Below are 23,716 nucleotides of genomic sequence, written 5' to 3'. Positions count from 1 at the left end.
GAGAGAGCAGACAAATCTTGCATGCAGGAAAATTCCAAATAATTTGTATGGATATTCCGCCCTCAAGGATGTGGAACAGAATTCCCACCCCTGACGCAGGGGCTGCGCATACTGACTGCCTTCCTAAGAGGACAGTCTGCAAAGGGAGAGAAAAGAATAACTTTAACAGAAAGGAAACCTGACAACCACTACCTCGGCCAGGTGACCAAGGTCAACATCAACAGTGATGTCATTTTGACAACATGTACCATTAATATGTGATGAGACGGCACTTTACCTTTGAGGTCTGGCTCCCAGAAACCCACAACCCGTCTAACTGTGAGAAAAACACATGACATATCCTAGCTGAGGAACACTCTACAAAAGACCCAACTGGTACCCCACAAAATTGTCAAGGCAATAATAAAAATAAGGAAAGTCTAAGAAACTGTCACAGGCCAGAGGAGACTAAGGACACATGACAACTAAATGTAATGTACTGTCCTGGATAGGATCCTGGGACAGAAACAGGACATTAGGTAAAAACTCAAAATATCTGAATAAATTGGGACTTAAGTCCATAATGATGTAGCAATATTGGGTCATTACTGTGACAAATGTACCATGCTAATAATGTAAGATGTTAATAAGACGAGAACAGGGCTCAAGCATGCACTAGGTCACTGCTCTTGGCCATTTTCTGGAACGTTATTTTTTTTTTAATATAATATATTTGACAATATTGTGCTGTTTTTTCTTGAGCTACAATTGATTTTATTTACCACTAACATGCTATGAAAACCATTTCCTGATTAGACTTTTCTGGCTTATAGCCAATTTCTATCTAATTCTACTCAGGTGACTCTAAACAGATTTAATGCCAATTTTTAAGTGTTTATCCCATTTAAAATAATACGCCATCTTATTATGGTGCCCTAATAGATTTAAATTCATTTAGTGTCCCTAATATAAGGTAGGCAGTATTCAGTTAAGGAAATTAGCCGATGACTGTTACCATCAGCAGCAGCAGCAGCGGCAGCACCATAGTTACTTCTAGAAGCAGAGTAGCATGCCAGGGAAAGAAGGCAGCTCTCCACCAGGCTGACCAACTCATTCTCTCCTTGAAGTACACAGCCATCCTAGTGGGAAGCTTCTGAATTGGCTGGTCCTTCAGGCTGCAGGAACAGAGACCCACTCACTTTATACCTCCCAGGCTACACCTGGAACCAGAAAGATGCTCTCTGGACAGGCCCATCCTGAGTGCTGCCTTGTCACCCTCCCACCTTCCTTATCAGGACAGACTATAGCAAGAACCCCAGAACTGGCCCCTCAGAGCCACATCACAGACACAGTGACCTGGGCGGTCTAGGCCAGGTCACTGGGAAACTTCCCAGGGCTGCTGCTTCATACCAGGAAGTGGGGTTCTGACCACTGCCATCCACAGTCTTTGAAATGCAGGGAGTCCCAGGGGAGTCAGCAGGTCCACATAAGGGCATCAGAAGCCAGCCTACAACTTAGGATAACCCCTTTGCAAGTGGTCACCCTATTGCTGAGTCTCCTGGGGGTCAATATGTCTCCACGGCGTTGGCTCACCACTCAAGCCAGGGGTGGGGGCAGCCCACTGAATGATGCCCAGGCCCCAGAGGGGTGATCCTGCCATAAAGAAGGCCAAGGGCACAGTCCCTTCCAGAGAGCCCAGACCTGCCCATGTCAGCTTTAGGAAAGCATGTCCAGAGGAGACAAGGGAAGGAGCAATTCTGCTGGGATAGTAAGATCTCTATCCCATTACATACAGCTCATGGCCACAAAGAACTGGACACACTCCCTGGGCCAAAGAAAGCATGCTGCACCTCCCTGCTTGGGCCCCATGGGCTGCCAGGCACAGGCCCAGCCTAGAAGGGACCTGGGTGGGTTGGGCCAGCCCCGGCACCAACCCAGCCTGCGCCCACAGCAACCCTCCCCGGCCCCGAGCCAGGGAAGCAGGTTTGCTGGGGTAACTCAAACTTCACAAAGAAACCATTTCTGGAATGGGGCTCCGTTTGGCTATTCGGAGTCAAAGGCGCACTTCATAGCTTCTTTCCAAACCCTATGTGCATTGTCAGGGCCCTTTCCCCTTTGAAGCCTCGGTGAGTGATTGAAGCGTCTACTTTCTGAGGGGCAGATAGCACCGGGCTGGTAATCTGACTCTAAGCCTGGGGATAAAGGTAGTTTGTTTCCTCTCAGCCCGTCTGTCAACACCTCCTCAGTAATTAGCCCTAATTATTACCAAGGGCCAGCCTCCCATTCGGTTATTAAATCAGAAATAGTATCGTGGCCGGGCATCTGTCAACGCCCGACTGGCGACCTTGGATTCATTGAATCCTCTGTCAGTATCCGTGGCTTCAAAGATGCAGATCCTGGGGAGGGGTTCCGGGGACGCAGTGCGGCCAGCCCTGCCTGGGAGGGAGGGTTGAGGGGAGGGAGGACACGGCCATGAACAGCCCTGGCCTCAGAGTCCAGGGGGAGGTGGAAGCCAGGCACCATCCCTACACCCTCCTTCTCCCAGGGCAGCAAGTGCACACCGCAAACATGGCCATCTCCACCTCCCCAGGCGACTGAGGGAACACTGTGTGTATGGTGTGGGGGTAGGGGGGTGTAAGGCATGCCCTCCAGCAGCCCTTCCCCTAGGGGACCAAAAGCCAGTCCCAGGCCTGCTTGCCTCTGACATAGCCATCTCCCAGGAGCAGCAGGTGGTGGTGGCCTGAGGCCCGGCAGGGTCCTGTGCTGGCTTTTTTCTTGAATGCACAGGTAAAACAGCCAAGCCCTGGGGCCAGGAACCCCCTCTGAGCTTCAAGTACAGCCAGGACATCTCCCCATGGACCAGAAAGTCCACAAACAAGATCTGGGGGACAGCTGTAGAAACAGGCTTCTGTGGTAGAGTCAAGGGTGCTGCACTCCTGAAGGCCTGGGGAGATACACTGACAGCCACCTCCATCCTTTGCCTGAAGCTTCTCGTTCTGTCCAAAAGCAGCAAGTCACTTGCTCCATACCTGGAAACCTTCTGCTCCCACAGAGCTCAGGCATTCCTGGCTCCTCGGAGGGGGAAGATTTACCCCCTCAGGCAGGAGTGTGCCAGGTCCCATGGGAGCTCCTTGCCTGCAGTCAACCACAGCAGTGTCCCACACTGTGTCTGGACATTCACCACTCCCCTCCCCCCAGGTCCGCAAGCACCCCTTCTGGAAGGGCCCCACCGTGTTTGGAGGGGAAGGCAACAGAAGCCAAGTTACAGCCACATCCCGTGGGACCTGGCTCCTTTGCTGGGGTCAAGGCCCACGTGGTATGATGGGTGACCAGGTAGAGGTGAGCATGACCCTCCCACCAGCGTGCGTGTTCTCCCCTGCCACAGCACAGCCAAGTCCCTGCTGGGTGCTCTGCCAGTGCTCCCACACTGGCAGGGCCAGGCTGGGCTGGCTGGGGCAGCAGGAGTGAGCTTTATGGACAAAGGCACAGATATCTGACAGACTAGCAGCTGCAGCATATGAGGTGTGAACGACCAGTGTGCCCCAAGGCCAGCAGAGGCTTCCTGAGGCCGGGCCACTGAGGCCAGCAGTTGCACACTTCTCCTTGGGACCGAGAGACAGGCCAATCTTGCTGGACCGAAAGGAAACGCCAGGGAGGGTGGCTGCGGGGCTGCAGGGCAGGCAGGCTGGGCAGGCAAGGCCGCTCCATAAACAGGCACCTCAAGCTGCAGCTGAGGATGCCTGTCACCCCCAGGAGCAAGTCCAGGGAGCTTGGCAAGATAGCAGGAAGGAAGTCCTACTCGGAAGCATTTTCAGCCAGCCTGCCCCCATGAACTTACAGGCAGGGGTGGGAACTCAGCCAACAAAAGGCCAGCAGCATTTTTGTCCGTGGTGAACACACGGAAAAGCTTGTTGTTTTACAGGAAGTGTGACCATTCCCATGCACCAGTGCCAGCCTCTGGGGCCCACTTCCACCAAGAGATCTGGTCCGCAGCAGCAAGCTGCCCAGGGCTGACAACAGCACCCAGACAACGCTCATCCTTAGGCATGGAATGGGGGCCAACCCCCATGGGCTTATGCCCAGGCAGCTCCTCTGAACCTGATTCCACTTGAAGAGGGGGTCCCTAAACACAATGGTAGTAATGCATTTTCTGACAGGGATCCATGTGTTTGCTCCTATGACAGAGGCTACCTCAGGCAGGGGGGTTCCCCCCCCCCAACTCACAGATGTGCAAATAACATGCCTACAGATGCACCGCATGCTCAGAATGGGCTGTAGGATTCTGTGCACATACACGTGTCTACGTGCACACATTCACAGGGAAGGGAAGGACAGGGAAGGACCGGGGACAGTGAATGCAGTCCTGAGGGGCCTGCTGCCTCTAAGCTCACGTGAGGCAGAAATTCTCTCCATTACACAGGTGGCAAAATGAGACTTGCCAAAGTTCAGCATCTTGTGCGGGCCAGAGGGGGATGGGATCCAGGACACAATGACAGGGACCAGGAGGCCACAGTGGGCATTGCGAAGTGGACACCTAGAGCAGGGTGGAAGCACAGGGGCAGAGCTGTACTGGCCCTGGGCTACCCTCCTGGCCACCACTATGCATGGCTCCCATTTGCACTCTGATTTTCAGGGGAGGAACATAGGGTCTTGGTGGTGGAAAGGCTGCCATCTCCCAGGGGACAGCACCCTGGATTGGATACCTGGCCAACTCCATGCTTCCTGGCTTCCCCTACCCTGTAGGCCCTCACAGGCTGCCCACCTCCCTACTCGTGGCCTTCAGAAAACCTTGGCTATGGTGCAAAAGTGTCAAGGTGAACAACACTGTGCACTCAGGACTTCATGGGGCTTGAGATGTGGCACTCCCAGTGGCCAGGAGGCATCCCTGTGCTGACCACACAGCACCTGCACTTCGCCACCTGTGTGGCAGAGTGTGGGCTCACTGTCAGCCCAGGCCCCCTGTTGCTCAGGCACATAGAGGGAGTGCAGCCCAGGATACTCCTCTCCACTGTCTGGTGGCCCCACCTGGCAAGTGGATGAGCACCCATCACACACAGGCCCCAACCCTGGCTGTGCACCCCTGAGGCCAGGAGAGAAGGAATGGGCTGCCAAGGGCACCCTGCAGGCCAGGGGCTCTTCCCAGGCTGTCAACACCCTTGTAACAGAGATCATGTCACCCATCTACAAATGAGGAAAGCACAGCCCGAAGAGAAAGTGAGCTCGAGACTCCCGCCGTCCAGGACAGCATGCTTAGCCAGGCAGTCCACCAACATGACGCCCCCGGCTTAAGAAATGACCACTGTTGAAGCCAAGCAAGGAACACAACACCTCTGTGTTTACGATAATATGTGTTTTTAAAATTAGACAAGACAATTTAAAGAACAGGGTGGGGAGGTAGTGGGAATGTTTCTCTACCAAATAATGAAGACTCACTATAAAACTAGATAATTGGTGGGGGACAGACTGGACCAGAGAGCCAGGTATGTATGAGAAAGATGGCACCTTGGACACATTGGGCCAGCACGGCATCCTGAACCTGATGCTGGCAGGTCCGTGCCCCGTGGGAAAAGGTAAGATGGGATCCTCTACTGGTTAGGGCAGAATAGGTCACACTGTGGAAAACACAAGCCCCCAAACTCAGAAGCTCCACACATCAGATTACATGTCCAGCACAGGTGGGCGGAGGAGCCCTGCTCATCACTGGCCATCTGATGGCCACAGCAGAGCCACGCCATTAGTTACAAGCTAACTCAAGAGTCGATGTAAAAGGTAAAACATTAAAACTGGGAAGTATAGGGTAATGTCTCTGTACCTTCAGGTACACAAAGATTTCTGAAAGAAGAAGAAAAAGTTCCCAGACATTACTGGGCATATCCTGCTGCCGTGGCCTGGAGGGGCTCTGCACCTCAGCACTCAGCGATGCTCAAAGGGTGCTCACCACAACACTGTCTGCAATAGCAAAAATGAAAAACAAGAAATCTATCTTGGCCATTATTATGGGCAAATAGTGCTTCCTCCTCCCTCCACCCCCAAATTCACACTGAAGTTCTGACCACCACTACCTCAGAGGGTGACTCTATTAGGAGACAGGGTCTTCAAAGACGTAATTAAGGTTAAATGAGGTCATATGGGTGGCCTCTAATCCCATATGACTAGTGTCCTTATAAGATGGAGTTAGGAGCACAGACGGACAACCATTTGAGGACACAGGGATAAGATGGCCATCATGAGTCAAGGGGACAGACCTCAGGAGAAACAACCCTGCCAACACCTTGATCTTGGGCTTCCAGCCTCCAGAACCGTGAGGAATACATTCTGTAGTTTAAGCCATGCAGCCTTAGTAAACAGGCATCTTGCCGTGGGTATTGACAAAGGCTGGCCCTACTTCGGTTATGGCTGCACCACTGAGCGTCCTGTTCATCTTCTCCATGCTGACGGCCCCACCTCACAGGGGGATTAGCTGCTTATCCCTCGAACTTAGGTGTGGTTTGGCAGTTTCCTTTGGGCATGGGAATGGAAAAGGAGGGACAAGTATCACTTGTGGTTCGCTGTGGTCTTTCCCTTGCCTTGGTGGTTTTGGAACAATGTGTCCAGTGAGCTCCTGTCAACATGATTCCTTTGTAACAGGCAGAGGGCACCCCAGCTGATCTGTGACAGGTAAGTGGTGAGATGTGGGAGGTTTTTACTGCAGCACAATCTGGCCCATCCTGATTGTTATGACAGGACAATAGCTCTATTTACCTTGTTCCTCACTATAGGACCATGGGGCTGTTTGCAGTTCTGCTGTTAATGCAGTGACTGCCCACTAGGCAGTCAACAGGGCTCAGACCACTGCGTGGGTTTTATCTCAATCCTCCCACTACCCTATGAGGCCAGGTGACAGCAAGGACCATGAGTTTGCAAGTGGAGCTCAAGTCCATGCTCTGAAGCCCTACACCAAGGAATAAACAACAGCCATCTGCGTGTAGGCAAGTGATCAGGGTCTGCACGCTTAGAAATGTTATGTGGGTGAATTGTAGTATTGTAGTATTTGACATTCTCACCAACAAGAAAAAGCCTATTTCTCCATGTCTTCAACAATTCTGGATATCTAGAACTTTTAAAGTCCTGGATCACAGGCAGAAAAAAAAATCACCATACTTCCCTGTAGTACTTTTATGATTTTTCAAATACTGAAATCTTTAGTCCATCTGGAGTAGAGCCTGGCAGAGTGAGGTGGGTATCCAGTTTTAACATTTTCCAGATGGCTAACCAGTTGTTCCAACTCCTTTTAGTGAATAATCCATTTCATCCCCATTAATTTGAAACAATACCTTTAAGCATGAACTAAATTCCTGCATTTATTTGGCTTTATTTCAAAGTTCTCTATTTTTCTCTCTTCGTCCATCCACACCAAATTTCAAGTAACTTCTTTGCTGCAGCTTTATAAAAAGTTCTGTATCTCATAGGACCTTATCCTTAATACTTCTGGTGTTAAAGTTTTCCTTGGAGACATGTATGTTAAAAACCCTTCCACAGAGCTCACAAATATCCTATCTTTAGGAAATAAAATCTCCAGGTATTTCCAAGGCAAGTAAAGGACAGACCTGATGATCTGGTAGGTAGACCCAAGCACATCAGCTGGACCCTGAGCATATCCAGCAGACACTTTCAGACTGTCCTGCACCCAGGAGCACCTTCCTCCATCTCCCATGTGAGAGCCAGGAGTGGCGAATGGCCCAAGGATCCTCCTCTCATCATGCATGGCAGGGCCTTCTCCTTCTCCCCGCTCAGAATGGGAAAGGAGCTAGGTCACTGCATATGGCCAAAGACGGCACAGCATTGGCTGGCAGTGAAACTATCACTTTGCAATATCATATGCACTGCCTATCTACAAGGCCAGGCCAGAGCCCTCCCACCCTCTCCTGATCCCACCCTCACGTGGCCATTGCCACTGAGACCCTGACCTCCTTTCTTTTCCTTTGTGGCAAGGGCTCAACCACAACAGGAGACATTTTCCAAATTAAAACATAGGTCACCTAGGCTCTCCACACATCCTCTTGGGCCTGCCTTGGGAGAGGTGGCCCTCAGGAGAGGTATGCCAGACTATAAACCAAGCTTGCAGAAGCTGTCTGGGGCCCAAGGGAGAAAAGGTCCACAGGGCCAGAGGGACCAAAGGAAAATGGCAATCTTGAGCTGACGGGATTCATTTCAGGTCCACTAAATGTAGATGAGAAAGGTGGCCTGCGCAGATGCCAGCAATAGTGCGGGTGTCAACTAAGTGATTCGGCCATCATCCCAGAGAGCAACTCCAGGTTCTACTGTCAGAGGCATCTTACCAGCTCAAACAATATCGCCAACAATATCAGACCCATTGGCAGGCCAGGGAGTGGGAAGCAGTCTGACCTGGGTCTACAAAAGGAGGGTCCAGACATGAGCAATAGTAGAGGGGCAGCAGTGTATCTGGGGCTGGGCTACAATGTGCAGGGATTTCCCACACTTGATCAGAACCAGGCTGCACAGTCATTTCTTCTGTGGGCTTGCTTGTTTGCTTTTCAGGTTGTATCAGCTTCCCACCTATTTCTAAGATTTTCAACTGTTTTATTTACAAGCCAACTGTGCCTTAAAATAGCTCACGCTTAAAACCATGTGAACCCAGAGCCTTTTAAAGTGATAATTACTAAATAATCCCAATGGTGTCTATTTTACTTAAAAATTTTTACCAGATGTTTGCTTACTACTGTTTTTTCTCTAAAATAGTTTTAGTAGCAGTTCATGCTTCCACTTTATTTGTTCTTCCTACTTTCCTGGAAAAGTGTTGTTTCCAGCTGTAAAACTAAAGGGGCTTGACACTCTTGCCTAATTGTTCATCAGAGTAGGTGCACTGTACCCATCCTGTGTTAAACTTGGCTTGAGGGAGCTTCTGAGCTCAGTTCTCATTATTAGAAAACCCATCCTGTGCAGAACGGATCTTTCTTCATTCAAATCCTCTGGCCCCTTGGCCTCACAGCTCTGGTCTGCTTCCTGCTCCTTCACTCCAGCTCTAGGAAGTCAGTTTTCAAGGCCACATTCCACCTGCCAAGATTCCCATTCCCACCTATTCAGCCCAACTCCTTCCTTCAACCAGATCCTTCGATTTTCAAAGCCCCACCCACCAGAAACCTGCAACACTGAACCTAGAGTGCTCATGGCTAGGGCCTAGCCTGTTCTCAACAGAACAGACAACAGTGCTTCTGCCAACAAAATAAGGGCTCTGCTCATCAGCTACCACCACACCACAGGATCAGCCATGGATTTAACATGTTTAATGAGCACCAGTTGTGTACCAGGGACACAAAGCTGATTAGGATGGAGCTCCTGCCCTAGAGGCTCACAATCTACCCAAAGATACAAGTCATTTATAGTGTTATGGCTTAAGTGTTGAGTCAGCAATGCCCAACAGTGGGCAGGGAGGCAGGGAATGCTGAATAGCAGAAAGTGGGAAGGCAACAATGGGCAAAGGCACTGAGACACAGAAATTCATGCCAACTTCTGAAAACACCAGGTGTTAACTACAATGTTAATATACAGAAGGGGGAAATGCTCGGAACTTAGTTAAGACTGGCAAGGAGGCTTGTATCCCATCTCCCTAGCTGTCCCAGGCTGCTGGTATACCCATAGGGAAGCATCTTTCTCTGCCATCCCACTAGTACTAAATGATCAAAGTGGCCACTTCCTCTAAGCAGCCTTCCTTAAATTCTAGCCCAGAGGACAAAGGTCACAGAGAGCCAAGATGGGGAAGGGGGCCTAAGTACAGATACCATCCAGGGATAGATCTAAACAGGGCTGGCATGGCAGACCCAGTCCAGTCTAGCCAACACTGAATGAGGGATCTGGGGAGGGGGTGGTTATGAAGACATACAGATATCTGAATGGGGACTGCTGTATGGAACTCTGTCCAACTAATGGCAATGCAGCTGGCAATGCACAGGGAGGCAGCCTCTGGGTGACTGGAGAAGTCAGAGAATGAGGTGCACACGGTAGAGCCCAATATTCTGCTATAAGAGGAGGTGGGGTGGTGAGGACAAGGGGGCTGTCTGTGTTCAGACAGGGCAAAGCCCAAACAGGTGCACCTCCAATAAAGCAATAAAACAAGTGGCCCAGCAATAAAGCAAGTGGATAAGGCAATACCTGGCACACTATGGCTACAGTCACCTGGCAATGCCACTCTGTCCTGCTGGGGCACTGTGGGGCTTTTCAGCTATGCAGGCCACTTCATCACAAGGGGCACTACTGAATCTGCCTGGACTGTGTTCAGAATCCAGGGCTGTGGGGTAGGGAGCAAGAGAAACTGCTAGCTCTCTTGGGGTCTCTGGGGTGTCTGCAACCTGCTGAGGGGTACTTAAGGATGCCTTCTGGTCTCCCTCTGTCTTAGAAACTTCCTCCTTTGTCTTCTGGGTTTCTGGACCCTGGCGGAACTGGATCTGGTTTCTGGGTAGGCGGGTTAGAGATCCTGAAAGTGCAGGGACAGGTGTGGGGACCGCCTACCCTGGCTGGGATGAGGCTGGCCTCACAGGACCAGCATCAGCCCTGCATGCGGAACTAGACAAGGTGAGGGACTCCACAGACCCAAGGCTGCTCTCCTTGGCCAGCTGCTACTCAGGGAGACCATTTCTGGATGTAGAGTTGGAAGTATAAACAGCAAAGGTGGCCACAGCAACTGGGACAGCACCCACGTTGAATGCCAGGACCTCCGAATACCTAGCTAAGTACTGCCTCACCACAGGCAGCTGCGGGGCCACTGGTGACTGGCTTGAGGCAGGGGCCAGGGGGCAAGGCACTGCAGCATGGTACTCAGCAAAACTGTTCAGGTCTTGAATGACATCCTCGAGATCCTGGCAGAAGAGCTCATAATCGTCAGGAAGGGGCAGGTCCCCGACGAGGTAGGGGGGGTGCTCATGCCCGGGCTTGGCCGGTCGGGTGCCCAAGGATCTCACAGACGTGACTGAGGTTGTCCTGACAGTTCTCAAAGCAAAACGACATGCAATTACCCAACTGAGCCCAAAATCGGTCCACAAGCCATGGGGAGTCATCAAAGGTGCCTGGGTCCAAGCTTGGCACCTAGTAGAAGTCCACGCTGAGGGGCCATGGGCTGGGCATGCACAGAGCCAGGGGTCCCCTTTCTGTGGGCTTACCACCAGGAGCACTGCTGGCTGTGCTCTTCTGCTCCATGGTCGTATGCACGCATACGGGGTCCCCACAGCAGGGCCGCTCAATCCAGGGATCCACTAGGGGGGCATATGTGACCCCAAGAGAGACCTGGTCCATCTGCTGCCAAGGGTGTGTGTTGGCATAACTGGCTGCTGCTGGGATGGGATTGCAAGGGCCGTGCCGATGGCGCCAGCAACAGGGCATGCTGGGAGCAGAGGGGAGCTGCCACACCAACTAGAAGAGGAAGGGGGAAGAAAGGAAGAGATGGTGCAGCGGGGAGGGTGGGCAGGACACAGCAGGACAGAGATGGGCTGAAGAGGTGTCTGGCAAACCCAGATGTTCCAGGCAAGTGCTGAGGGTCAGAGGAGCTGACAGCTGTGGCCTCAGGAGAGCTGAGAAGAGCTGATGGGACAGTCAGATGCAGGCCACCATCCAAGGCAATCCTGTCCAAAAACAAGGTGGGGAAGAGCAGGAACTAGGCCCAACCATCTCCACCGTGCAGCAAAAGGAGGCAATACGCAGGCAAACCCCAGGTACCCCACTAGGAGCTGTGACTGGAAGGAGGGCCCAAGAGGCAGGCCTGAGAGGCCTGAGAAGGTGGGCAAATGCCACCTGTGATGTTTCATGGGCAAGGTGTGATGGCAGATGCTATCAGTCCCAGGAGAAGGAAAAGGGGCCAGATCAGAAGCCCCTGGGCTTCCTTGGACAGCCTGGCTGGCTGTCAGGGATTTTCAGAAGAACAACAAAAGCAACCTTTAACTGAGTGCTCTATCTATGGCAAACACTGACCCCTTGATGAGGCTGATACTCTTATCGTACCAGAGGCAAAGTGGTGAGTGAAGTCACCTGTCTACAGCCACACACCAATCAGTAAGTGACCGAGGCAGGTGAACCTGGCTCTAAAGACCATATGATTGACCACCACACATCACCATGCTGGTTATGAACTACGTTTCAATCCACTGAGAAGGAGCTCCCAGTCACCCCAAACACTGTGAGCGTTAAGTAAGCAGACCAGGTCACAAGATTCTTTTACATCAAAGCACTAAGAGCTTGGAAGGGGCTACCTGCATGCCAGACAGAAGCCTGGGGTCCCACTATTCTCTGGTGCCCACCAGCCTCTCTACCCATGCTTTCCAGACTTGCCTCACCACTCAGAGTCCAGCGTGCTGACAACACCACCCTCATCCTAAACACCACCTCCCTGTCCTCATCCTCGTCAACAGCACAGGATCCAATCCCTCAAGTTTAATCTCACTCGCTGTGTCTTCTTTCACCACCTCAAAGTCACTCCAGTAAAGGGCCTGGAGGGCAGTGGTCATCAACCTTGAGCAGTCCAAAGAGCCCCGAAGTGGGAAAGGAGGCTGCAACCATCACCAAGTACAGTTCCCTTCCAATGCCAGGAGCCCTCTCTCAGTGCTCTCCCACTGCCTAACCTGACAGTGGCCACTTCCCAAGTATCTCTGCAAAGGGAGGTCCACTCACAGCTGCCACAGAACACACTCTGCAACCCCTCCACACATATCCCGATGTTCCATCTGCTCACATCCAGGGGCACCACGGTCTGCACACACCTTTGTGCACAGTTGCCTATGTGTTTATCTACCCCTGCCCCCATCAGAGTGAGTTCCTCCAGGGAGACACAGCTCTGCTGATCTTTCTGCTGAGCACCTCCCAGGGTGGCCTGCAGCATCTGAAGCTGCTAGGGCCACCAGCACCTACTTCTGCCACCTAAGCATTCAGGAACCTCTCAGGTATGGCCCCCACTCTGGGGGATGATTCTTCCACCTGAAAGCCTTCCCATCCTAACAGAGAAAAACAATATAACAGAGCCTGCCAGCAGCAGTGGCTCAAGTGGCAGCACACAAATGCAATCCACTCAGGACTCCAGTCCAGTTCCTCATCAAGCTCTGAAAACCAATGACGATGAACGCCAGTGACCACGAACCACACTCCAAGCTCCTGCCACCAATCTAAGGTTAAGTGCCAGGCTGCGCACAAAAACTACATCCCATGCCCAATACACAGTGCACTACCCAAGTCTCTGCCCTGGCTTCCTCCCAGTCCCAAACTCCTACCCCCGGTCAGAACCCTAGCTGTCCCCTGCCTGCTCATCAGCATGCCTGTGTACCCCTGTAGCATCAGGGTGAAGGAAGGCTCCCCTGCGCCAACCAGCCAGCCCTGCTTGGCCGTGAACCTTCTTAAGCTTGGGTCTCTTAACACTTTTGAGAACCTTAGCCCTCCCACAGCTATTAGTTTGTTGACCCCTCTTCCTTCTCTCCCCACCCTAACACTGAGGAATTTGGGCCCTTCTGGACTGCACAGCGCTTTACTCAAGGAACAGGTACCGGGACGCACACGCATTTGCCTCTGCAAAGCCAAAAGCCAGCACCTACAACGCTGGAGCGTTCTCGGCTCCTAGGAGACCAGGGACCCCGGGGGTAGAACAGCTTGCCCAAAGCTTCGCAGCAAGTGGAGGGCAGACCACTGCACCACCCCCTTCTTAAACGCCATGCAGGAAACCGCGGGGATACGAGCTCACAAGTCCCACTGCAAAAAGAAGCCGACCGACCTGAGGCTCCACGAGGCTTCTGCGAAGAGGGTCCACGGATCTGCGACCGGAGACTACGGACCCGTCTCCCTCCCAGGGCGAGACTCCCAAGTGCCACCTAGAAAGCGCAGAACAAGATCGGCCGCCGTGAGGTGAGAAAGGGCGCGGGGGACACCTTCGAACACAGCTGGAACCACCAGAAAATGACTCCAGACTCTCCCCCGCCCACGGCGCGGACCGAGAAACTGAGGCCCGCCTTTCCGAAGGGCAACAGGGACCCAGTCCGAGGGCTCCGAGCGCCTCTCCGCTGACAGGAAGTTGGGAAGGACGGAGGGGCGGGGCCCCCGCCGGGCACTCGGGTTCCCGCCGCCCCACTGACCCTCCGTCCAAAGTCTGCGACACCCGCGCCAGCAGGGGCTAAGTTCCAAGCCTAACCACTTCGCGCAGCCACGCCCCCAGCGTGCGCGTGGCCGCCCCATACGTCCCCGCGCCGGTACCCGGCGCGTCCCACACTAGTCTCCCTGTAGGGCTGCGCCTGCGCTGTGAGCCTTGAGGCCCATAGCTGCGCAGGCGCTCTCAGGCCCTGCCAGCGCGGCAGTGAGGCGCGGGGGGTGATGGGAGCGCGCTCAGTCCCGCGACGCCGCGCCAAGGGCTTGGAGCAGACCCGGCTGCGCTGGCAGGCGTGGGGTGGCCAGGGTCGGCGGTGTTCAGCGGACCCGCGCGAAACGCACTGGGGCTGAGGAATGGATAGCAGGAGGGAGGGACGGGGCACCCAACTGGCTCTCCCAGGGATGTTGGAGCCGTTGCCACTGCCCTCAAATCAGCTGGGCCCTGGGGCGCTACCGAACGTCTGGAGAGTTGCTGGGAACAGAGCCCACCAGGGAGGGTTTGGCCATAGAGGGCCTTCGGCGCTTTGGTGGAAAGTGTCTCTCACCACCCAGCGCCCCATGCTTGAAAGTGGGGCCTGGTTCTGCCTACGTTCTGTGCGGGAGCCAGAGGGCAAGGCTGGGCTGGCCGTGAGAACGCCCCACCTGGGTGCCTAGAGGCTGGTAAACCGGGGCCTGTAGGTTTTCTAGGGGGTGTGTTTGTGCTGCCCTACCCGGGTGGAGGCTAGACCGAGAGGACAATGAGGGCAGGCTGCCAAGGCCAAGTTTGCTCCCCAGGAGTGGCATGCTCATTCAGCACCCAGAGACTGGGAAAGTGAGCAGAGCATGAGGTTGGGTGCTCCTCATGTGCACCACCCCACGCTTCCTCTTCCAGTGCTTACGGTGCCTAGACAAGAGGTGGGAGAGGGTATCTGCCCCTCGGATACCTAATGCCCTGTGAGCCAAGGACCTGGATGCAGGCCAGGAGTTATTGGAGCCATCAGCAGCCGAATCCCCTGGAAAGAGATGTTTCTCAAGGCGAACACATGCCTAAGAGACCAGCTCCCTTTCTGTCCTGGTCTAGTGACTCCTTTCATGAAACTATCTCTGAAATGTTATCTGCATTTACACCCAAACTCACTCTCTTTGATCTTTGAAACGCGAATCAAAGATCACATTGTACCTTTACTTGGGTCTGTGGGGCTTCCAGCCACCTCGGCCAAAAATAATAAAAGTGGCACCCAGCCAGGAAACGCCTCCTTGAAGTGTGAATGAAACTTGTATTTTTCGGTTGTATCTTTCCTAATTGACCTGATAATTTAAACTTCCTGCCTCAAAGGAGAGGGGGAGTTCCCGACAATTTGGCTTACCTCAGGCACTAGGCAGCTAAGGCCAACTCCAGGCTGGTCAGCAGAGAGCAGGCAGTATGCTCGTGTCAAAAACTAATCCAACTGGGCCAGGTCATCAGAAACCACTTTTTTTTTGGTTCCAATCGCTTTTTTGTATTCAGGCCATGTTCTATGTATATATTTTTTGAATTGTAATAAAATATACATGTCATAAAATTTGCCCTTTTAAAACCATTTCTAGATGTACAATTTGGTGGCATTAAGTATATTCACGCTGTGTGCAACCTTCACCACCACCCATCTCCAGAACTTTTGCATCACCCCAAACAGAAACTGTACCCATTAAACACTAGCTCCCCACCACTACCCCTGCCCCAGCCTCTGGTAACCTCTATTCCACTTTGTCTACGTTAATTTGCTTATTCTAGGTACCTCATAAGTGGAACCATACATTATCATTTCATTTAGAATGTTTAAGACGTTCATGTCGTAGCACCTGTCAGAATTTCTGTTCCTTTTTAAGGCTCAGTAATATTCAATAATATGTATACATCACATTTTGTTTATCCATTCAACTGTTGATGGCCACTTAGGTTGCTTCAGTCTTTAGGCTTTTGTGACTAATACTGCTATTAACATGGGTGTACAAGTATCTATTAGAGTCCTGCTTTCAGTTCTTTAGCTATATATCTAGGAGTGGAATGGCTGAATCATGGTAATCCTATGTTTAACTTTTTTAAGAAACTGCCAAACTTTTCCAGAGCATCTGCATTATCTTATGTTCCTACCAGCAATGCACAAGTTTTCCAATTTTTCCACATCCTCACAAACACTTATTCTTTTCTGGGTTCGTTTGTTTGTTGTTGTTCAAAAATAGCCATCCTAATGGGTATGAAGTGGTATCACATGGTTTTAATTTTAGTGACTAGTGACTCCCAGCATCTTTTCATTTGGTTATTGACCATTTGTAGCTCTTCTTAGGATAAATGTCTGTTCAAGTCCTTTGCCTGTTGGGTTTTTTGTTTTGTTGTTGTTGAGTTGTAGGTGTTCTTTACATATTTTATATATTAATCCCTTATAAGATATATGATTTCTGAATATTTCTCCCATTCTGTGGTTTATCTTTTCACTCTCTTGGTTTCCTTTGAGACACAAAATTGTTAAATTTTGATAAAGTCAAATTACCCATTTTTTTCTCTTTTTCTTTTGGTGTCATATATAAATCATTGCCAAATACAATGTTGTGGAAATTTCTGCCTGTTTTTTCCTAAGAGTTTCATAGTTTTATCCCTTATGCTTACATCTTTGATCCATTTGAGTTATTTTATATATAAATTGATATAAGATAAAAGTCCATCTTCTTGTTTGCATGTGCATATCCAGTTTCCCCAGTACCATTTGTTGAAAAGACTGTCCTTTTCCCATTGAATAGTCTTGTAACTCTTGTCAAAAATCAACTGATAACATAAGCAATAGTTTATTTCTGGGATCTCTATTTTATTCCATCGATGTCTATGTTTGTCTTTATGTCAGTCTTAAAAAAAAATTTTTTTTAGGAGCGCCTAGGTGCCTCAGTCAGTTAAGCGCCAGACTTTGGCTCAGGACATGATCTTGCGGTTCATGGGTTCTAGCCCCACGTTGGGCTGAGCCGGGAGCCTGCTTCAGATTCTGTCTCTCAAAAATAAACAAATGTTAAAATTTTTTTTAAAATATTTATTTATTTTTGAGAGAGAGAGACAGAGCACGAGCAGGGGAGGGGCAGAGAGAGACACACACACACAAACTGAAGCAGGCTCCAGGCTCTGCACTGTCAGCACAGAACCTTGATGCGGGGCTCCAACTCACAGATTGCGAGATCATGACCTGAGCCAAAGTCGGACGCTTAACCGACTGAGCCACCCAGGTGCCCCAAAATGGAATTGAGGGACACCTGATCAGTCAGTTAAGTGTCCAACTCTTTTTTTTTTAATTTTTTAATGCTTATTTATTTTTGAGAGAGAGAGAACGGGAGAGGGGCAGAGAGAGACAGAAACACAGATTCTGAATCAGACTCCAGGCTCTGAGCTGTCAGCACAAAGCCCAAGGTGGGGCTTGAACTCACGAACCTTAAGATCATGACCTGAGCCAAAGTCCAAAGCCCAAACAACTGAGCCACCCAGGCGCCCCTCTTTATGTCAGTCTTGACTACTGTAGCTTCATGACAAGTTTTTAAGTCAGGAAGTGTGAATTCTCCAATTTCATTCTTTTTTTCCCAACATTATTTTGGTTATTGGGGATCTTGAGATTCCAAAAATTTGTATTTTGAGGATCAGTTTTTCTATTTCTAGAAAAAAAAACACTTGAGATTTTGATAGAGATTGCATTTAGTCTCTATATCACTTTGTATACTATAGATATTTCAGTAATATTAAATCTTCCAGTCTGTAAGTATGGGATGTCTTTCCACTTATTTAGGTCTTCTATAATGTCTTCCAGTGATGTTTTGTAGGTTTTAGTGTGCAAGTCTTTTGCTTCTTTGGTTAAATTTATTCTCTTATATTTTATTCTGCTTGATGTTACTGTAAGTAGGATTGTTTTCTTAATTTCCTCTTCAGATTGTTTGTGGTCAGTGTATAGAGATACAGCCTATTTTTGTGTATTGATTTTGTATCCTGCAACTTTGAGAGTGCATTTATTAAGTCTAGCAGTGTTTTTGTGGAATCTTTAGAGTTTTCTAAATAGAAGATCATATCATCTGTGAACAGAAATAATTTCAATTCTTCCTTTACAATTTGAATTCCTTTATTTCTCTTTCCTGCCTTATTGCTCTGGTTAGGACTTCTAGCACTAAGTTGAATACAAGTGGCAAGAACAGGCATCCTTGCCTTGTTCCTGATCTTAGAGGAAAAGCTTTCTGTTTTGACCATTGAGTGTGATGTTGGCTGTGGGTTTTTTGCATATGGCTTTATCATGTTGAGGAAGTGTCCTTCTATTCCTAGTTTTATTGAATGTTATATCATGGAAAAGTATTGAGTTTTGTCAAATGCTTGTCCTATATCAATTGAGATGACCATGTTTCTTTCTTTCTTTCTATTGATACAATATACTACATTGATCTTGAAAAAAATATATATATATATACACACATATATTGATGACTTTAACTTCTCTATGGGCTGGGTTCTTAACAGGACCAATTGCTGCCTTTTCACCCACACAATGAGGCGAGCTAACTTTGCTGAACCCACCAAGTGGGCAACATGTGAACTCAAGGTTTCATTGGATGATGAGGCAGGAGTCAGTCCATTTCACAGATGGGGAAGCTAGGCTTCATGAAGGCCAAGACTTACTTGAGGGATGGTACACTTGAGAGTCCCTATCCAACTAGCAGCCCCTCTTTGGAAATGCACCCCCTTGTGTTGGGTGCTGGATGTGAATGTTTGAATTAGGAAGCCCCAAAGCAGTGGTCAGGCAAGGGGCATTGGAACAAGGACTTTGGCTGTAAAGTGTTGAGGGTTGATGTTGGCACTGCATCCCCAGGCCAGGAAGGCAACAAGGAAGCAGGGACCAGCTACCTGAAAAAGGTGATGCCAGCTGTCTGAGGACTGTCAGCCTCTGAAGCCTATCTGTGCTCCTGGCACCTGGACCTTCATCAGGGGCCTTTACCTAGAGCCTGCTGATAGATGTGTGAGCCCAGAAACAGGAATGCCAGTGTCTCTCTATTCAGCCATCACCTTTCTCATTTCATTCTACCAACATTTTCCCTAAAAATATAGAGCTGAATCCTTTGGTGCCTTCTCAAAGGTCCCACTTTCCAGAGAAGGGTCTCTTTCCTGTCCTGTTGGTAGGGCTGTGCCCTAAGTGATTAGCACAGATGCCTCAGAGACCCTTCCAACTTAGCCAGGCAGCTGGGCACCTGAGCCTGGTGCCCCTGGGGTTCCTTGTGCTTCATTTTATGGACTGAATATTTGTGTCCTCCTAAGATTCACATGTTGAAATCCTAACCCCCAATGTGATGATATTAGGAGATGTGGCTTTTGGAGCCCCCATGAATGAGATTAATGCCCTTATAAAAGAGGCCCTACACAGCTCCCTCACTCCTTCTGCTATTTGAGGGTCCAGGGAGAAGTCAGCTGTCTATAAACAAGAAAGTGGGTCCTCACCAGACATCAAATCTGCTAGTTCTTTGATCTTGGATTTCCCATCCAGAACTGTGAGAAATTAATTTCTGTGGTTTATAAACCACCCAGTCTATGGTATTCTCTTAGAGCAGCCTGAACTAAAACAAGCTTTTGGAACCCATTGTTGTCTTTGTCAATTTCTTTTTTTTTTCTTTAAAGTTTATTTATTTGAGAGAGAGAGAGAGACAGCATGAGTGGGAGAGGGGCTGAGAGAGAGGTAGAGAGAAAGAATCCCAAGCAAGCTCCACACTGTCAGGGCAGAACCTGACAGGGGGCCCAAATCCGAAACCATGAGATCATGACCTGAGCTGAAACAAACAGTTGAATGCTTAACCAACTAAGCCACCCAGGTGCCCCTATCCATTTCTTTACATTCCCTCTCCTCTCTCTCTCTCTCTCTCTCTCTCTCTCCCTCCCTCCCTCCCTCCCTCTCTTTTTAATGTTTATTTATTTTTGACAGGGGAAGGAGAGGTGCAGAGAGAGAGGGAGACAGAAGCAGGCACTGCACTATCAATGCAAAGTCTGGTGTGGGGCTAGAAATCAAGAACTGTGAGATCACGACCTGAGCTGAAGTCAGATGTTCAACCAACTGAGCTACCCAGGTGCCCCTCTTTCTCTTTCTTTTTAAATTGAGGTAAGATTTACTTCAATAAAATATACAGATTTGAAAAGCACAGTCACACAAATTTTGCACAGTAAGCTACCACCACACACAATTAAGCTATAGAACATTCTGTTACCCAGAAAGTGCTTCCATTCCTCATAGACATTGTTCTGACTTCTATTGCTTAGCTTTATTTTGCCTGTTCTGGAAGGTTTTTTTGGTTGTTGTTTTGTTTGTTTGTTTGTTTGTTTGTTTGTTTGTTTGTTTTTTAAGTAGGTTTCATGCTCAGAGTGGAGCCCAACATGGGCCTCAAACTCATGACCCTAGGATCAAGACCTGAGTTGAGATCAAAAGTTTAATGCTTAAATGAGCCACCCAGGCACCCTCCCCCACCCCCATTCTGGAACTTCTTACATATGGAATCCTATAGCATGGACTCTGTGTCTGACCTAGTATTTGTAAGATTCATCTATGTTATGGTTGCATGTGTCTCACATTTTTTTATTGCTGTATGGCATGCTATTGCAGGACTATGCAATTTGTTCAGTCATTCTCATGTTAATGGACATTCACACGGTTTCTGGTTTGGAGCTATCATGAATAAAGCATGAGCATTCTTGAATAAGTTCTTTTTGTGGACATAGGGTTTCATTTCATTTGGGGGCGATATCTAGGAGTGGACTTTATAAGAAGCTGTCAAAAGTTTTCCAAAGTATCTGAAACATTTAAAAAATTTTTTTAAATGTTTATTTATTTTTGAGAGAGAGAGAGAGCAAGTGTGAGTTGGGGAGGGGCAGAGAGAGGGAGACAGAGAATCCGAAACAGGTTCCACGCTGCTCATGAGGCTCAAACTCATGAACCGTGAGATCACGTCCTGAGCCAAAGTTGGACACTCAACTGACTGAGTCACCCAGGCGCCCCCCCCCCCGACAAATATCTGGAACTTTTCACTTCCTCTAGCAATGCGTGACAATTTCAATTGCTCCACATCCTCATCAACATGTGGTATTGTCAGTCTTTTTAATTGTAATCATTCTGGCAGGAATGGAGTGGTATTTCATTGTGGTTTTGATTTCTCTGATAACTAATGATGTCCATGCTTTTATGTGGTTGCTTGTCATCTTCTATTAATTTATAAGAGGTTTTCATGCATTCTGAATTTAAAAATGTTTGTCAGATATGTGTATTATATATATGTTTTCTCAGTCTGTCACTTGCCTATTCATTTTCTTAAAGGTATCCTTTGAAAAGCAGAAATTTCCCATCTTGGCAGCTAGTGCTTTTTGTACCCTAAAAACTTAGCTACCCTAACATCATGAAGTTTCTTCCTATGTGTACTTCTGGAAGTTCTATTCTTTTAGCTTTTACATGTGAATCTGTGGGTATTTTGAATCAATTTTTGTGTATGATGTGAGTTACAAGTTGAAATTCATTTTTATCCATATGGGCATTCCATTTTCTAGCACCATTTGTTAAACAAAACAAAACAAAACTATCCTCTTCCCAACTACATTACCTTGGCACTTTTCCAATTACTACATTTGTGTGGTTCTACTTCTGGACCCTCTACTCTGTTCTGCTGATCTTTGTCCTTAGGCAAGAAACACACTCTCTTACTTATTGTATTAGCTTTAGAGTAAGACTTGAAATCAGATAGTTAAGTCCTCCAATTATTTGTTCCCTTTGCAAAACTATTTTAACTATTGTAGTTCTTTTAAGATTTCCATGCAAGTTTTAGAATCAACTTGTCAATTTCTGTGAAAAATCAGCTTCTCAATTTCTAATGAGATTTTTTATTAGGATTGTGTTGAATCTGTAAGTAAATTTGGAGATAGGGAACTTCTTAACGATATGAAGTTTCCAATTCACGAACAGATTATATCTCTTTGCTTGTTTACGTCTTCATTAATTTCTTTCAGGAATTGTTACAGTTTTCAGTGCACAGTTTTGCATGTATTTTGTTAAATTTATCCCTAAGCATTTTATGGCTTTTCATGCTATTGTAAATAGTACTTTAACATTTTTTCAATGTCTAGTTTTTCTTTGCTAGTATGCAAAAAACTGAAATTGACATGTTATCTTGAGCTCTTGCTAAATTCACTTATTAGTTCTAGTAGTTTTATAATTTCCTTAGGATTTTCTATGTATGTGACCCTGTCATCTACATAGAACAATTGTGCTTCTTTTTTATGTATATGACACTTGCATATTTACATCTATATATAATGTGTATATGCATACACACATATATGTACATATACCTCTCTGATTTTTTTTTCTTTGTTGCAGTGGCCAGGACTTTCAGTAAAAAAGTTCAGTAAAAGTGGTAGGAGTAGGCCTCCTTAACCTATTCTTAATCCTAGAAGGAAAATGTTTGGTCTTTGACCATCAAGTCTGGTGTCAGCTGCAGCTGTTTTTCATAGACGCCTTTTTATCAGGTTGAGGGTGTTTCCTTTCAGTCCTAATTTTCAGAGTTTTGTTTTCTCATAAACAAGTGTTGAATTTAGTAAAATGCTTTTACTCCATCTGTTGCTATGATCACAGTATTTTTCTTTTTTTTTTCTGTTAATGGATAAATTACATTGATGGTGTGTCGAATGCAAAACCACTTTGCATTCCTAGGATACATCTCACTTGGCAATAACGAATTCTTTGTATGTATTGCTGGGTTCAGCTTGCTCATATTTTGTTGAGGACCTTTGCATCTAAGTTCTTGAGGGATACTGATTTGTAATTTCCTTTTCTTAGAATGTCTTTGTCAGGTTTTGATATCAGGGTAACACTGGCCTCATAAAATGATGGGAAGTGTTTCTTCCTCCTCTATTTGCTGAAATAATTGGTGTGATGTTGGCATTATTATTATCTTCCTTAAATGTTTGACAAAATTCATCAGTGAAACTCTCTGGGCCTGGAGTTTTCTGTATGGAATAGTTTGTAATGAAGAATTTAATTCTTTTAATAGATGTGGAGCTTTTAATATTTTATACTTCTTCCTGTGTAAGTTAAGGAATCTGTCCATTTTTAAATTGCCCAATTTAGCAAGTTAAATTTGTTCATAATATTGCCTTATTTTTAATGCCTATAGACTCTGTAACAATGCTTATTCTCTCATCCCTGGTATTGGTATTTTTTTTTTCAAATAATCAACATTTTATTTTATTGATTATCATTTGTTTTCTATGTTGATTTTCACTTTTATATTTATTATTTCCATCCTCTTTCCTGTGATCTGAATTTGCTCTTCTGCTGCTACTGCTTTCTTTAGGAGGTTGCATGAGTCAGGGATCATGAACTCAAGTATTTTTTATTTTTTATTTAAAAATTTTTTTAAATGTTTTTATTTATTTTTGAAGGAGAGAGAGACAGAGCATGAGCAGGGGAGGAGCAGAGAGAGAGGGAGACACAGAATTTGAAGCAGGCTCCAGGCTCTAAGCTGTCAGCCCAGAGCCTGATGCAGGGCTCAAACTCACGAACTGTGAGATCATGACCTGAGCCAAAGTCGGATGCTCAACCAACTGAGCCACCCAGGCACCCCTCAA

The 23,716-nt window shown here is 47.9% G+C and overlaps 2 protein-coding genes across 2 annotated transcripts in view; both read right to left on the bottom strand.

Annotated features, from left to right (window-relative positions):
* The window catches only part of GNB1L (G protein subunit beta 1 like), a 60,941-nt gene extending 47,130 nt beyond the window's left edge, over window positions 1–13,811 (bottom strand). The window contains exon 1 of the mRNA XM_043559387.1: window positions 13,721–13,811. The gene's annotated coding sequence lies outside the window, so the exon portion shown is untranslated. The remainder of the gene's footprint in view (window positions 1–13,720) is intronic.
* RTL10 (retrotransposon Gag like 10) lies at window positions 9,249–13,811 on the bottom strand. The gene is given in 5 exon segments (XM_043559386.1): window positions 9,249–10,407; window positions 10,409–10,445; window positions 10,448–10,889; window positions 10,891–11,382; window positions 13,721–13,811. Coding segments are annotated over 4 exon segments (1,200 nt in total). The 5' UTR covers window positions 11,353–11,382; window positions 13,721–13,811; the 3' UTR covers window positions 9,249–10,148.
* Window positions 13,812–23,716: the final 9,905 nt, after the last annotated feature.

This window comes from Prionailurus bengalensis, chromosome D3, assembly GCF_016509475.1.
Source record: "Prionailurus bengalensis isolate Pbe53 chromosome D3, Fcat_Pben_1.1_paternal_pri, whole genome shotgun sequence".
NCBI lineage: Eukaryota > Metazoa > Chordata > Mammalia > Carnivora > Felidae > Prionailurus > Prionailurus bengalensis.
This window is presented reverse-complemented; position numbering and strand designations above follow the sequence as displayed.